The sequence below is a fragment of the Thamnophis elegans genome, chromosome 1, assembly GCF_009769535.1.
Source record: "Thamnophis elegans isolate rThaEle1 chromosome 1, rThaEle1.pri, whole genome shotgun sequence".
NCBI lineage: Eukaryota > Metazoa > Chordata > Lepidosauria > Squamata > Colubridae > Thamnophis > Thamnophis elegans.
In genome coordinates, this window is record NC_045541.1 from 154478941 (window position 1) to 154496299 (window position 17359).

Below are 17359 nucleotides of genomic sequence, written 5' to 3' on the forward strand. Positions count from 1 at the left end.
CAGATGCATGCACACAAATGATGCCACATGTTTTAACATATAATTACATAAGTTGCTATAAAAATACACACACACATTCAACCATTCACAAAAACATATGAGTCCCTTTTCCAAACTCTCTTAGTTTGGTGAGACGATGTTCCATTTATTGGTTCCACCACAAAACCGCGGACGACAAAATCGCGGTCGACGAAAGCGCGTATGTGACGTCATCACAGCACGACGAAAAAGATCGAAAAATGTAAAAAAAAGCGAAAACCTTACCCTAACCCCCCAAACCTAACCCTAAACCTAACCCTAAACCTAACCCTTAACCTAACCCTAAACCTAACCCTAAACCTAACCCTTAACCTAACGAAAAACCTAACGCTAACCCTTAACCTAATGCTAAACGTAACGCTAACGCTCTAAACCTAACCCTAACCCTTAACCTAACCCTAACCCTAACCCTTAACCTAACGCTTACCTTTATGTGAATCGGCTTGCTGTAATTTAATTTTTATTTCAATTTTTCGATCTTTTTCGTCGCGCTGTGATGACGTCACATACACGATTTCGTCGACCGCGCTTTTGTGGAACGCGGTTTTGACGGGTCACGCATTTATTTGTATGCAATACTTTGCTTAAGATTTACAATGTTTTTAATCCCATTAAATTAAAAGTCAATTGATGCTGAAGCCCAGGATATAAATACCGCATATTAGCAATCATCTTTTCAGGATGGTGGAGAGTAAGTTATTAAGTTATTACTTCATTATGAAAAAGTCTTTTGTGCGCATGTATGCATAAGATTAAACTCAAAGCATCCTATAGAGTAATGTGAAATATGTTATTCATTGTAAAAATGGTTCTAATACCGACCTCCTAATGCAGGAAAAGACCACAGACTGCCTGAATTTCACGATTGCAATGGAAAAGGCAGATCCTTGCAACCATTTATTCATATCACACTCCACAACTCCCTTATTACTAAAATGAGTGTAGAACAAAACTGGAAACCTGAGTCTCAACCTGAAGGCCGTGGTTTTCCTCCAATAAAAACTCATTTATATATGAAAATATGAAGGGAAAAAAGTTAAGGTTTATTTTTAAAAAAAATACTTCACAAAGGATAGGAAATCATGAAACCTTTAGATAAATGTCTCACCTATCAATGAAAACATCAAAATAGCAAAAGGATGTCCCAGGGGTGGATTCTACCGGTTCGGACCAGTTCGAGTGAATCGATAGCTCCGAGATCACCGGTTCACTCCCACAAGCAAGTGGGGCTGGCTGGCTGCCCCTGCGCTTTACCTACCTTTATCTTCTCAGCTGAGTCACATGGAAGAGTGGATTGCCGCACCTCAGCTGTTTTCCTTCCCAAGCAGAAATCCAGAGTCTTCTCTAAACTGCACACAGGTTGTTAACTGTTAGGATCCCACCCCTGCCCACCTTTCTCTTCAGGTTCTACACATAAGACACAGAATATTAGAGCTGCACAGAAACCCATATTTAAAGGGAACCTTGTGATCTGGAGTATGTGTGAACATGCATGTACAGTAGTAACTGCATCTTCCCTACACTCTTGAGACTCCAGAAAAATATATATATATTGGGAAATTAAGAAGTTTCCAATAGATACTAAATGTGCATCCATACACATTCCAACCATATTAGAATAGCGATCTCAGGATATTGCTAACGATATTTGCTCATTGCAGTACCAGTTCCCCATGATAGTAATAGACACAAGGACAAAAACAGAATAAAACTGTCTCCTTCTCTCATATTCTCTCTCTCTCTCTCTCCCATCTCGGGTGTACTGAGAAGATAAAAGCTAGAAGGCTAAGGCTGGTTTTCTCCAATGATGGCTGCTGTCTGTAATGGGGTAAGATCAGTGGTGGGATTCAAAAAATTTTATTACCGGTTCTGTGGGAGTGGCTTAGTGGCCGTGGCTTGGTAAGGGTGGCAGGGGAAGGATACTGTAAAATCTTTATTCCCTCCCCACTCCAGGGGAAGGTTACTGCAAAATCCCCATTCCCTCTAGATCAGCTGGGACTCGGGAGGCAGAGAATACCATATTTTTCAGATTATAAGACACACTGGAGTATAAGACGCACCAAGATTTTGAAGAGGTAATTTTTTTTAAAAAAAAGTTTTTGCACTCTGCAGGCCTCCCAAATCTTCTGCACGCCTCATTTGTTTTTGAAAAACGGGGCATGCAGAGAGTTTGAGAGGCCTGCAAAGTACTCCTGGGGGCTGGGGGGGGGAGAAATGAGCAAGAAACGGCCCTTTTTTGCAAAAAAAGCAGGACATGCAGAGGGTTTGGGAAGCCTGTAGAATGCTCTTGGGGGGGGGGGGCAAAAATGATCAAAAATGGCCTGGTTTTTTGCTCATTTTTGCCCTCCCCAGCCCCCTGGTACACTTTGCAGGCCTCCCAAACCCTCTGCATGTCCATTTTTGTGAAGGGCCGGGGTTTTGGAAGGCCAAAAATGCTGTATTCAGTGTATAAGACGCACCCAGGTTTTCACCCTCTTTTTTGGGGGGAAAGGGTGCGTCTTATAGTCTGAAAAATAAGGTAGATGGAGCGGGGCCAGTCAGAGGTGGTATTTACCGGTTCTCCAAACTACTCAAAATTTCTGCTACTGGTTCTCCAGAACTGGTCAGAACCTGCTGAATATCATTTCTGGGTAGGATAGAGAGCAGCACTGCAGAACCACACCTAAGCAGAACTTTGGAGCACAGCAAGTAGAATAACTTCTTCTTTTTTTTGTTATAAAGTTTTTAATTTTTTCATTTTCATAACATATAATCACATGTATATTATTACAGAGCCAACATCCTATTAGTAGAATAATTTCTGAGGCAATGTCTATGAAGAGGTTTGGTAGGAAAGCCTGTCATATGCAAAAATCCCCCATACCTTTGGATCCACATATGCCTCCTTCAATAGCAACCTACCACTAATAAAGACAAAACTGGTTGACTGAAGATGAATGAGAAGAAAGAATGAGAAGTTGTCTCTTGAACTTGATAATAATCAGAAAAGACAAGTTAAAGAAGCACTTGGAGGTGGGGGGGAGAAGAAAAGAAGAAAAGGAAAGCTGAAGGCAAAACCTTTTTTAAAAATCTATTTCACTCTCACATAGATAATTTTAAAAATCAACAAAATCAGCAGAGCAATATATCTGTTTGCTCTTGATTATATAAATGAAATGTATTTATTTATTTTCCCTCTTTGTCTTTCTTTCCAAACTTTCCATAAAGTGGTTAAAATAAATAAAGTAACTACATTGTATTCTCCCAATTCTGGCTTTGCCTCAAGAACAGAGAAACAAAGCACCAAAATATCCATCTGTGAGACTGCAGAAAGGGAGATAAGCAACAGAGACATGCCATCAATTCTGCTGAAAGACTGAAGTCCTCTTTTTTCTGAAGTGTTTCCATTTTAGTCATTTCTTTTTGGAACTGCAGTTTATCATTAAAAATTGGTGGCTGATTCCTCCGTCTCCAATTTTTTTTCCCCCTTTTATGTCATATCACTTAGATTTGAAAGCCTGTAGTCAGTTTGTCCTGGGATGATATAACTAATAAACTATTAGTATCAGTTTTATCCTCACTAATTCTATTAATTTAAAAAAATAGTTTCCATATATCAGATGAAAACCTTACTTTATTTGCTTCCTTCAGCGAGTTTTCTTTAGAGGGATCATTGAATTATGTAGGGAAGTATGGGAAATGATGGAAAGGGAACACCCAAAATCACTAGAATTAAGTTCAATGTAATTCCCAGTGTGCTACAATAAGAACATAACCTAACATGATACTCATTGGGCAACATTAACTCTCAAATAGTCTGCAGAACAATTCCATCTTGGCAGCTTTATAAAAAGCTATCAGAGTTGGCCTCAGACTCACCTCTGGTGAGGAAGGTATTCTATAAAATGAAAGGTTATCACATAAAATTTAGGGACATGGTGGCTCAGTGGCTAAGACACTGAGCTTATCGATCAGAAAGGTCGGCAGTTCGGCGGTTCAAATCCTTAGCGCTGTGTAACGGAGTAAGCTCCCATTACTTGTCTCAGCTTCTGTCAACCTAGCAGTTTGAAAGCATGTAAAAATGAAAGTAGAAAAATAAGGACCACCTTTGGTGGGAAGGTAACAGCGTTCTGTGCACCTTTGATGTTTAGTCATGCCGGCCACATGACCATGGAGACATCTTCGGAAAGTGCTGGCTCTTCGGCTTTGAAACAGAGATGAGCACACACACCCCCTAGAGTCAGGAACGACTAGCACATATGTGCGAGGTGAACCTTTACCTTACCTTTCCACATAAAAACAGCCCTCAGAGATTTCAGCTTTCCTAGACTGGATTCCAAAGCCCATGGAATCCAAGGAAACAGTCCAAAAAGTAGCTTTAAAACCCATTTTGGATTTAAAAATTAAAATCAACTCTCTGCATTGTATCTATGAATTTACTTTAAATCAATATAGTGCTTGCAATAGAGATATTACATACTTGAAACTGCTTCTGCTGTGTATGTCAGCATACATTGCCTAGTAACTGCAACTCTCAAGTTGTCTTCAAACGTAACCTCATAAAGTAACTCTATCTGGGGGCTGATAAGGGCATGAGTTACCATCAGTGGGTCCTCTCCATTTCTCAAAAGCAAATCTTCAACATGCCACTGCAATTGTCCTGTCTTTGTGGGAAATTAGACAGTTCTCCTTTCAAAAGCCCTAAAAGGTTTTCCAAGAACCATCAGATCCTCAAGAGTTGATTTTGAAAGGCACTCCCTCCACTTCATTTTATTCAACAATTATTGTACTTCATTACATTTCATATTTCTGAGTAATAAGAAAATACATCTATATTGAGAAAGTATATCTTTAACAAACATTACACACCAGCATTGTGTAGATTCTATAACTCTCACACCACAAAAAAAAGCTATCCTATAATAAAATAGTATAATTACATTTCCTTCAGCAACCTTGTAATCTCTGGAGTATTTACTTTAGACTAAACAACTCTATTCAGCTGCCCTGTGTCTGACTGTCAATGAAAGAAGCTTGTTTGACAACTGCTTGGGGCAGTTTTTTGTTGTTGTTTTTTTGCCCATGATTGCATTAAAAAGAAGTTAGAGAATATCACACAGATTATAGGCGAAGTATTCAGAGCACAATAGCTTATGTTCAATCACTGAATTAATTCTGAATCCAAATGCCAAGAAAAGCAATTATTATAGACATGTTGATGTCAGGTTCAGGTTGCTGAAGTTAATCTAGCAATTATAGCCAACTTGGAATATAAGTAATTGTGCAGCCAAGGGTAGCTTTCTCTTTTTTCTTTATACATTTTCCATATTTTATTTTATTTTTTGCCTTCATAATCCTCCTGAGACTGTCAACGGCTACAGAACCCACACTAGACCCACAGGTGGGTGGACAGGAAATAAGAAAGTTTATGTCCAAAGCAATCCAATCTCAACAGATTCTGCTAATGATCTTGGCAGAAGGGTTTGTTCGCTGCAAAAGTTCCATATACTATATGGTGTCATTTGAAAAATCTCAGAAGATATTTTGTCAGAACAACTTTTTAAAACAGTGAAGTTTTAGTCTTCCTGCAGGAGGCCATGTTCTTGTCCTTGATTTCAAATTCAGCTGAGGAAACCCATATTCTTTTTTTTTAATACAATAAACATGTATAACTAGGTTTTAACCATGAGGGTGCTTGGATAATGGTGCACTGATCTAGCTGACGCAGAAGAGGGATCTTCTGAACTTTCTACACTGTATGAAGAGCAGAAAATATAACTAGATTCCTAAAATATCATTCAATATGTTAGTTTAAAATTAAGCATTTCTCCGCTAACTGACCTTAAGGAGCTCTGTGGCATTCAAGTTCTCAATATTCTAGCTGAGAACAAAACTACTAGAAGATGCTGAGAACAAAATTACTGCAAAGCAGGTAGCACCACTTTCTACTTGCTTCACAAGGACGCAAACCAAGCTACATGCTTCAAGAGAATGTAACAATTCTTCCCCTTCTCAAAACAGACTCTGGGCCTTGAAGAATGAACAACATGAATTAAGGAAGGGTTACTACCTTAAAATGCCCATCTGGGAGAGTGTGCACAGTCAAGCTTCACAGCCTATTTCAATTACTATAAAGGACCATACTGGATTCTTATAAATGGTAAATATGTAAAGCTGCTGGCTGGGTGAGCTGTGTATGTATTCCAAAAGAGTGTTTTTTTGCAGCTTTCAGGTCAACAGAACTGGAACCTCTCTTAAACTATCTAACCATTAACCTCAAAAATTCTCTGGGCTGCACGCTGAAGCTGGTATATGTTGCGGGCCAACAGCAAATCCTACCGCCACTTCAAAAAATCCAGTCATCAGTCAGGTTTTTTAATAGAGGTAAACCACAAACACTTTCCATAAGCAAAATAGAAATGTAGAACAATTCTAAATCAAGCCGTGTTTTTCCTTAGCTGTACCGTTTCTGGTGGCCAGAAAGATCACTAATGGTGAAGAAAGCACATTCTTCAACTAATGGGCCACTATTGAGGGGCCCTAATGGAAACTGTAAACTGCCCTTCTAATTTGGCCTGAGCACCTTTCAGAACTGCAGTATTTATTTGAAACACAAAACACAACAAAATCCAAGGTTTCTAATAAGGTGCAAGGCAGACGCAAATAGTGGAAGAAAAAGTGAAACAAACTACTTTTTACTTAACAATAAGAGATACTTAGCTTTACTAAGGAGGTCTGAAATATATAAAGCTATCTCCAAGTTAATGAAGATGTCAACCTGGTATGCAGCTGCTATGAAAAAAGGCAAATTCCATGCTATAAATCTTTAGGAAGGGATTGAAAATAAAACTGTCAATAATTATAGTGTTCTTAAACAAATATATAGTATGTCCACATCTGAAATACTATATACTGTTCTAGTAGCCAGATTTAATGGAGGATATATAATACAGCTGGAAAAAAGTGCAAAAGAGGCAAACAAAATGATTGTAGGATTTGAACACTTACTGTATTAAGAAAAAGGTAGAATGCCATCATGTACTATGTTCATTTCTGTAACCTTATGAGAAAAATGGGCCCACTCAAACATAACTCAAGGAGTTCCTGAAGTTCCAAAATCTAGTGACTTAAAACAATTTTAGGAAAATATTCTTTTTAAATGATATCTATATATCATTAAATAATTCATAGAATTACAGAGTTGGAAGAAGGCATTCATGTCACAAATCCAAACCTCAGATTGACATAAAACTTCAAAATAAAACACACATGACAGAAGGCTGACCAGCTTCTGCTTGAACATATCTATTATAGGTAACTTTGCACTTATATGGATAATTGATTCAACTTTTGGGTTATTCTTAATTTTAGAATTTTACTAACAGTCAATCACAAACTGACTTTTTTTTTTTGCTTAAATCCATTTTAACATGCACTGAACCCTAGGACAATAGAGAACAAGCTTTGACCTTCTTTTGTATGACATATTTTGCAATATTTAAAGTTAACACTACTCCTTTTCTTCCTGGGGCTGAACATTCTTGGATTCTTCACTCTCTTTACACCTTTCTGATCAATTTTGTTATTCTTCTCCGAATTTGCTACAGCTTCTTTGAACCCTTCTTAAAGGGCAATTTGTGCCATCTGCTTTTATATTTGTGCAGCCATATCACAGTGTTGAGATATAATCCTCAAGTGTATGGTTTTTAATTTCTTTCTTTCCAATGATGTACCTCAACCCAGAGGCGGTATTCAGCAGGTTCTGACCGGTTCTGGAGAACCAGTAGTAGAAATTTTGAGTAAATACCACCTCTGAGTGGTAAATACCACCTCTGAGTGCCCCCCCCCCCAATCTAGCCTCTGCCTCCTGAGTCTCAGCTGATTGGGAGTGAATGGAGATTTTACAGTATTGTTCCCCTGGAGTAAGGTGGGAATGGAGATTTTGCAGTAACCTTTCCCTGGAGTGGGGAGGGAATGGGGATTTTACAGTAAATACCGGTAAATACCACCTCTGAGTGGTCCCACCCCCCATCTAATCTCTGCCTCCCGAGTCTCAGCTGATTGGGAGGGAATGGAGATTTTGCAGTATCCTTCCCCTGGAGTTGGGAGTGAATGGAGATTTTACAGTATCGTTCCCCTTGATTAAGGTGGGAATGGAGATTTTGCAATAACCTTTCCCTGGAGTGGGGAAGGAATGGAGATTTTACAGTATCCTTCCCCTGCCACGGCCACCAAGCCACACCCAGCCACACCATGCCCACAGAACCAGTAGTAAAACAATTTGAATCCCACCATTGCCTCAACCACAGAGCAGTCCCTGACAAAACAATGAGCACAATAAATAACAATGACAGGAACCCATAGTGCATGATCATTGTATCAATTCAACTGAACATCATTTCAATCGTTTGACCTATACTAAAACAATTCCGAGAACTCGATGAATCTTATACTACCCTTGTATTTCTTGAACTTGAATCATGGAGCAGCAAGGGGCCAAGCAATCAGAAACATAAAAAGAGACTTTCATCCAATTTCCTCATCAACACAAAAACCCATGACTTTTTACATTTATTTTTTTCAGAAAAGTGGTCTTTAACATATAAATGTTCTCTGCATTCTAGTAAGTGATTATGTGTTTTCTGGGTTTTATGGTTTTTGTAGTGTTATTGTAGATGTGAGTTACCCACAGTTGTACTCCAAGATAGGCTGTCATATAAATCAAACAAACAAACAAATGAGTAAGTAAATAAGTAAGTAAATAAATAAATCAGGCGGGCAGGCAAGTCCTATGAATTGTGTACATTATATTTTTCTCCCACCCTTCCTCAAATGGAAACAAACAAGCTATCCCCACCCACCCTTTTATTTACACAATAAATTTGTGAGTTGAGTTCAACTATAAGCTGGTAACCAGCCTAAGATTGCCCAGTCAGCTTTGTGGTTTGTGGCTGAGTAGAAATCTGAACCCAGTTTCCCTGATCTCAATCCAACAGTCCGGTAATTAAATTCACGCTGGCTCTCAAATATAAAATACAGCCTAAACACAGGAAAACAGACAAAGCTGCAGAAAGATAGACGCAGGAGCCTCTTAGTCTAGAAAACTATTTTTGTACTATATTAGATGATAGTCAGCCTTGACAAGTAAGGAGTTCCAATGGCAATATAGGTGGGTGGACACACTGCTGAGCACTCACTAGGCCAAACAAAGGAAGAAATGGCCAGCCAAAAAAAATCAAATACGAGACTTGGGGAACTGCTCCCCTGGAGTTACAACTGGAGTTATAAATTGAATATTGGTTAGAACTACAGTGCAGATCTGAGAATGTTGGGGGTTTATCTAAAATATTCAGGCTCAAAATTCAGCTTATTAATGATGCTCTCTAGATTGCTCGGAGTAAGTCTACATCTTATCTTTACCTACTTCACAAAGTTGCTGTTTTGAATTAGGAACAGGGCACATTTCCGGTGGAACTGGTAGTGGAAATGGCGACTGGGTCTCCGAACCAGTAGGAATGGCATGCTGGGCACGCCCCCGAACCCGTTTCCCATTCGCCGCAACATCTTTTTTTTCATCTTTTTAAATGTTCTGCGCATGTGCAGACCTATTTACAGGCAACTACGCACAGACGTGGTGCATAAAAATCATGCACTGAACCAGCAGTAATGCCAGAAGAAAGCCATCCCTGCATACAGTAATAGCATCTATGAGACTGAGTTGTGAAATAAAAAGCTCTGGTGCCAATCCTGTCTTTCACAAGCCTCACAAAGGTGACTCAGGCTTCACCTACTGGGATTTCAGGAAGGAGCACAATATGGACTTCTACATCAAGGACAATTTGTTTTATCCAAGGGGCTTTGCAGCATAATAACTCGTTGTCTATGGAGATTTTCAATCATCCAGGTCATGGTTGTCCCAAAGGTGCTTTTCAAAAGGCAAATGAACTTTTTTCTTCTCTTGAAAATGTTTCGCTTCTCATCAAAGGATAAGAAGTGAAGCCTTTTCAAGGGGGAAAAAAAAACAAAGAAGGTCTGGTTGCCTTTTGAAATGGGATAACAACTCCTTCAACACATTTTCTCCATGCCATGGCAAAGGCAGAACAATAATAAAGGTAATGCTGAAGTACTTGGCAGTTCTCTTTTATAAGGTGTCCAGAGATAAAGCATAAATACATTATAGACAGCAATTATCTTCTCAAAATGAATAATTAGTAGGGCTAAGATGTAAGTAAAGCAATGTTAGTCATCTAATGAATCGACTGATTTATTCATTAAATTTTAAAATGGGTGGGTTTAAAAAGCACTAACAGTACCCATCCAATTTTATAACCTTTTTTTGCAGCAATTAAGCAAACACTACAGTCTTAAGTGAATGCATTGTATTTTAAGCTGTAGGTTTTCCTCACAAAATTTACATTAAAATAGCACCAGGATACATGCCCATAGCAACACCTAGAAAAAGGCTGTATGGGAACTATCAGTTATATCAGCTAGAACTCATATTTATAGTTAAAAAGATGCTAAGGCAAAAAAAAATTTCCCCTGACAGAAAGAATCTAACACTGACAGTAAAATCTAACTTCTCTCATAATGAAAAGCCAGCCCTAATATTTTTATTGGCCCACCGCTCTTAGGCAAATCAAGATCCAAAGCTTTATATGTATATTTTTAAAAACTATCCGCAATTGAAAAGGAGCAGCTATTTCTCTTCAACTCCCTATAGCAACCTTAAAACATTAATTCAATCTGGCAGAATTCTCAACTGATATATAAAATACTACAAAACCAAAGAAAAGTGTGGAACAAACAAAAATCACATTTGGCCACCCAAACAAAACATTGGTTTGGACAGGATGTTGTCTATTTTGTTACCGTCTATTTTGCTTTTAAAAAACACTCTGCTTTGAAAAACAAATAAGGTGGTAAGGTTCCCAGTAGGGTGCAATCTTAAGTCAATTTAAACAAACAAACTTACCCTAATTTTCCCAGCAAATCCACCTCTGGAACCAATGGTCCATATGTCTCTACATGCAGTGGTTTATAGTCATAGAGTACTTCTTCAATCTTTTGAACAGGAACTAAGGAAATATGCTGACCCTGTTGAAAATATATAGGGAGATATCTAAGTTGTGGTTTAGTTTAAGTGATTCATAACAAGATGATGTTATTCTTATGAAAGGTGAATTAAAATCTTAATCTTAATATTGAGCATTCACTTGCTATTATGCAATCCATTTTCTGCTTTTAACATGAAATTCTTTCCAAATATCTTAAGATTAAAAAAATAATTGTTTGTTAGTTATAATTCTTAAAGAGGAAGGTATGGAAAATAAAATTAGTTAATACCAGATTTACATTAACTAAATGCAGCTCTGTTGCAAATAAATTTATTAGATAAAAAGTTTATTTCTCATAAGCAATACCAAATAAAATAATCAGAACTCATCTGCATTTGCTTCAGATGAGCAGCAAATAACAAATACATAAATAAGTAATCATAGTAAAACAAGACCATTACGGTTGATCAATTATTTCTTGAAAGCTCTAAATCAGAAGTGGAAGCTAATTTTGCATTATCCTGATATCTACTATATGTATGTATGTATGTATGTATGTATGTATGTATGTATGTATGTATGTATGTATCTATCTATCTATCTATCTATCTATCTATCTATCTATCTATCATCTATCTATCTATCTATCTATCTATCTATCTATCTATCATCTATCTAATATCTAAACTATCACAGGCAATGGCTGCAAGAATTGATGTTTGCTGTAACATTGAAATTAATTCAACAAATTCCTACAATTTTTTTTTAATTGCATTTCTCAAATTAGCTTTCAGACAACAGAGTGTCTTTAAAATTCTTTAGGGTCTGAGATTAAAGCAAAACAGTATAAAAATATGAGAGAATCCAGAGTCCACTGGAGTTGGGCATCTATAATGAATTTAGAGAAATAAATAAAATTTACATTTGTTATGGTCTATACATTTTTCCCATTGCTGTTCAGCCACAATATTAACAGAAATAGAAGCTTTGATATACACTAACTATACAAAAATCAAGCTTATGTTTATCAGAGTTGGAAATAATTACACAAAAACTATAGGCATATCTTTTTCCCTCTAAAAAAATCCTGCTGTGGTGCCTCGTTGTGGCAAAAGGGGAAGTATTTAAGATTTGTATGGCTGCCCACCTTCAAAAACAAATCTGGGAAGCTTGCAAAAATAAAACCAATACAATAAAGAAAACCATGAAACCAAAATCTGGCATCTCACCTCCTCCTTGTATATCTCTAACAAAACCATCCATAGACTCTCATCTCACCCTAATCTAACTCTTGCGGGAAAGAGGCACAACAAATTACACATTCCTTGAAGAATTAGAAGTTCCCTTCCAGTTTGCATTGATTACAGTTTATAGCAGTGTTTTTCAACCTTTTTTGTGCAAAGGCACACTTTTTTTCATGAAAAAAATCACGAGGCACACCACCATTAGAAAATGTTAAAAATTTTTAACTCTGTGCCTATATTGACTATATATAAAGTAATTTTCCCACGGCACACCTTATACTATGTCACGGCACACTAGTGTGCCGCGGCACAGTGGTTGAAAAACACTGGTTTATAGCACAGTACTCAAATACTAGATTATAATTAATTATTTAATTAGATAAAATAAATCAGATTCAAAATCTTGTTCTGAAGTTTGTATTCTTTCAAAGATTTGGACTGCTCATAAAGATAATATTAACTCTAGGTTGTAATCCCATTTTTTCCATTGTTTAATCCTAATCTCTGGAATTGAGCATAGCGGACTTGTTCCAAGACATCCAAAAATGGTCATCTATCAGGAGACCGATGAATCTAATACAATTTCTCTGCAATTTCCAAATAAAGTAAATGTATGCTTCAGAGGTGCTATTCAGCAGGTTCGGACCAGTTCTGGAGTTCCGGTAGCGGAAATTTTGAGTAGTTTGGAGAACTGGTGGTGTTGTCGGTCCTCCCCTCCACCCCCACAAAAAGGCAGGTGTTAAGACAAGAGGGGGGGGGATGAAAGACAAGAAGGTGCGGAAGAGCAGGAGGAGGAGGAGGGTCATAGAGTCCTCACATTTCAGACGCCCCCCCCCCGCCTCAGCCCCCAGTAATCTTAATTTTCGTTTAGATACCAGGATGCTCTCGGAGAAGCGAGGGGGCTTCTTGCAAGACGGTTCATCAACCTTGAGGGGGAGAAGGTGGGTGGGTGGGTGCCTTTCGCTCGCAAAAGTCCCTTTTGTGCAATTTGGATCGCAGGAACAAAGTTTCTTGAAGCCGCTTCCCAGGCAGGACGGGCCCCAGGGTGCAGACACACACACACACACACTCCGTCGCTCTCTTTGTCCTGCTTCCTTTCTCACTGCTCTTGAATCTGCTGTTGCATTTTCTGTAGCATCTCCTGCATTCTTCGCATCTATGACTGGCCCACCCCGTCTATTCCCTTCTTCCCGAGTCTTAGCTGTTGGGGAGGAAATGGGGATTTTGCAGTAACCTTCCCCTAGAGTGGGCTAGGAATGGAAATTTTACAGTATTCTTCCCCTGCCACGCCCAAGCCATACCATGCCCACCAAGCCATGCCCACAGGACCGGTAGTAAAAAAAATTGAATCTCACCACTGATCTGCTTAATATAAAAATATCACTCTAGCTGCCTATGGAACACATTTAAGGATTATCCCACATGGAGCTATTTCTTTTTCCCCATCTATTCCATCAATACATCAAAACATTCTGGATTTCTGCTAAATTTATAACAGCAGGCATTGATTATGATGAGGCAGAAGAATTACCGTAGTAGGTGCTTCTTGAAACAAAACATTCCTTATTTTTCCATTTGAAGCTCCAGAAACAGTTGTCAACCTCTCATATGTATTCATCCACACTCTGATATAACCATGCAAAATTTAACAATAACTAGAGAAAATATATAATACCTAATGGTGGTCTTTATTTTGGTTCAACTTACTTAGGTAAACAGAATTCATTCCTGGAGATTTTGAGAAGGCTCGGGTTCAATGGTATAGGATGGCTTCAATCTACTGAGTCCCAGCCAATGGTTATACATTTCTATTTAAAGGGCTTCAAGTAGAACTAGACAAGATACCTCTGCATGAAAACTTGGAGAATCAATTGAGCACAAATCCTGGTGTCAGGGTTCCAAATAGCATCCAAAAGTAAATCAGAGTCCAAGGCAAAGTATTGCTCAAATTTCCAATTTATTAAGAGAGCCACGTTGGCACATCTGGGAAAACCCAAATCTAAAGGCTTCCCGTTTTTTCCACCCAGTTTGAAAGTTCAAGATCTTGCCTCTACACCCATAAGTCCATCACATGGTCCAATCTTCCACTGCCATATTGGCAGCTTCCACCCATCCAATTCCGGTCAAATGCAGAGGTGCAGAGACAAAGGATGACCTTGGCTTTCTAGAAAGAATTTTGTTATGGCTACATATCATCTAACTCCGTACAATCCCCCCTCCCATTTCCCACAATAGAAAATGCATAGTAGAATAATAGAAAGTGTGGCAGGCCTGAGATCCACAAGAAAATATGGTTGCAGGCCTGACACCTGGATTGATCAGTGCCCAATCTAAAAATATCTTCATATCCTGCTAATTAATTCCACAAATAGAACAGTGGCGTTTGAGGACCATAAAAGAAAAGTGTGAATACAGATGTTGGTGGAACCTTAAGTACTAAACCTTAAGTAGCAAGCAAATGAAATTCATCTCACCTTAGTAGAAATGATAGACCAGTTGACCATATGCAGGTAGTCCTCAACTTATGACCGCAATTAAGCCCAAAATTTATATTGCTAAGTGAGAAATTTGTTAAGTGAGTTTGGCCCCATTTTACTACTTTCCTTGCGACATTTGTTCAGTGAATCACTGCAGTTATTAAATTATTAATACGGTTGTTAAGTGAATCTGTTTTCCCCATTGACTTTGCTTGTCAGAAGGTTGCAAAAGGGGATCATACGACCATGGGACACTTCAACTGTCATAAATCTGAGTAGGTTGTCAAGCATCTAAATGTAAATCACATGACCATGTGGATGCTCAACAGTCATCATAAGTGTGAAAATTGGTCATATGTCCCTTTTTCATGTTACTGTAACTTCAAACAGTCACTAAGTAAACTGTTGTAAATTGAGAACTACTTATATGTGCTTGCTCAGTTTGCTATCCAAGTACCAACAGCAGATAAGAAAGAGACCAGGGCCTTATGCTTGTTTATGCTTCTATCTCCTTAAACTGGATTGAGCAATGTTACTAAAAGGGAATATCCTCTGGCAGGAAAATACACACAGCAGAATATAATCAATTAAAGCTTCACGAGCGCAATGCAGCCCCAGACTGCCTTGGCAAACTCACAAGGGTGCCATGTGATCTTATTTATTTTTTTAGACATTCATTTGTGATATCTTATCTTTCCAGAGGTGGGCTTTCAGCAGTCTTTTTTGTTTGGGGGTACTGTGAAAAAAATTACTATCACACTAATGCCATGATAATCTTTGCAACCAAATGATACTTTCCTTTTACTTTCTGTGACTGATCACAATAATCAAGCTGTTGAGTTCCTTTTAAATCGAAGTTAAATCTCTTTCAGATTGAAAAACCCTAATTAAATAAATAAAACTACTGAAGTGGTTTTGGATATCTGGTTTCCTTTTCGAGAGAGTTCAATTGCGCAGATCATCAAAAAATAATTTTCTTCCATTTTGTTGAATATTAAATTAAAACATCAAACAGTAAGGTAAGTGTTGAGATTTTAAAAAATCAAATCTATGGAGTAAAATAATGGAATAGCTAATTCTGTTAGTTATGGAATATATATGCTGAAAACAAAGCTAGACACTAGCAGTTAATAACATTTTTGAAACACAATGATAAAAATGATGAATTATTTTTATATAAATGTATATTTTATCCACACCAATATGTGTCCATTATTTTTCTTATAATGGCTTGGACCCAAATATTTCTAGTGAAATTGAAAGGAAATTCCTGATTGATAAAAAGCCTCTATAAATTATTCTGTGTTTTTGCCCTGTTTTGCCCTGTTTCTCCCCCTCCATATTCTAGAACATGTGATCTCCTTGATGACATTTTGGGAAATATCAAGAGGCTAAAATGGATGAATAAATTTATGCTAATCTATTTCTGGTTCTAAGCTTACATGTTATTAATTATGCAGTTTGGTTGTCTTCTGTGTCTGTTTCAACTCATAATATGACCCCAATCAAATTCCACAATTCAGTGTACATACATGAAATATTAATTGTGGGAGGGACCATATCTTAGTAATAGACCACAGCCTTTCCCCACATAATTTCATTTTACTGTATCTCCAGAATTAGGGAGATAGCAAGGGTGGGAGATCAGAATGCAGCCAGTGAGAAAATTCTTGGCTAGAACACTGGGAAGTCAAGGTATAAGAAGATATTTTTATTTTATTTTTAAACCTATTTTAGGTGTACATTGTTGGATACTCCAAACAAAAGTGTTCATAAAACAAACATTTATCAACTTCAGTAGGGTTAAGATTCTATTCCAAACACTTACTTTCTGCTGTATGTATTCAGTTCTCTCTTGTGCTATGTTAGAACAAATAGGTCTTTTTTATTTCAATATGTGCTTGTATTGTATTCTTCGCTATAAAATGTGGGCAAATTTAATCTACATATAACACAAGAGCATGTTCAGTAAATTTTTAAACTAAGCACAATACTCTGAAGCAATTAGCAGAGAGATCTGTTTAAAGACTAACATCACTCTGAAGCCTTTTTGGAAATAGCTCCCCAAACAGAAGCACTCCCTTTCCACCTGTTGCTGTCACATATGTTCATGCCACTCAGGCACATTTGCTAGTGCACATTCCTGTGTTTACTAATTAATCTCTCCGTTGCTCTTTCCCAATGGCAATGTGCCATTTGCAATGTGTGTCCCTTTTTCATTTAAAGGGAAGGTAACAGTTTCGATTGAATTTTCTTTGTCTTTTTCTTAAGAGAAATCCGTGCCTATAACATGCTGATATTCATTTTAAGCCACCTTAAAATTGAGAAGCCAAGCTATGGAGTACATTTTTTTCCTTTATATATGAATCTGTTTCAATGAATTCTGCATAAATCTCATGACTTTTATTTTGATAATTTGATAAGCCTCTTATCATGCTGTTCATTAAAATCATCACATTATTAAACTAATCCCCCCCCCAAATGCTTTAGAAAGTAATGTTAGCCGATGTCCTAAGAATTATACATTTGCTGTACATTTTTTAAAAAAATATTTAAATCTCTA

At 37.6% G+C, this 17359-nt stretch overlaps 1 protein-coding gene across 1 annotated transcript in view; it reads right to left on the bottom strand.

Moving 5' to 3' along the window:
* Window positions 1-17359, bottom strand: part of MNAT1 (MNAT1 component of CDK activating kinase) — a 113153-nt gene that overhangs the window by 23492 nt on the left and 72302 nt on the right. Inside the window, exon 7 of the mRNA XM_032235788.1 lies at window positions 10994-11115. Coding sequence (XP_032091679.1) covers window positions 10994-11115 — 122 coding nt within the window. The remainder of the gene's footprint in view (window positions 1-10993; window positions 11116-17359) is intronic.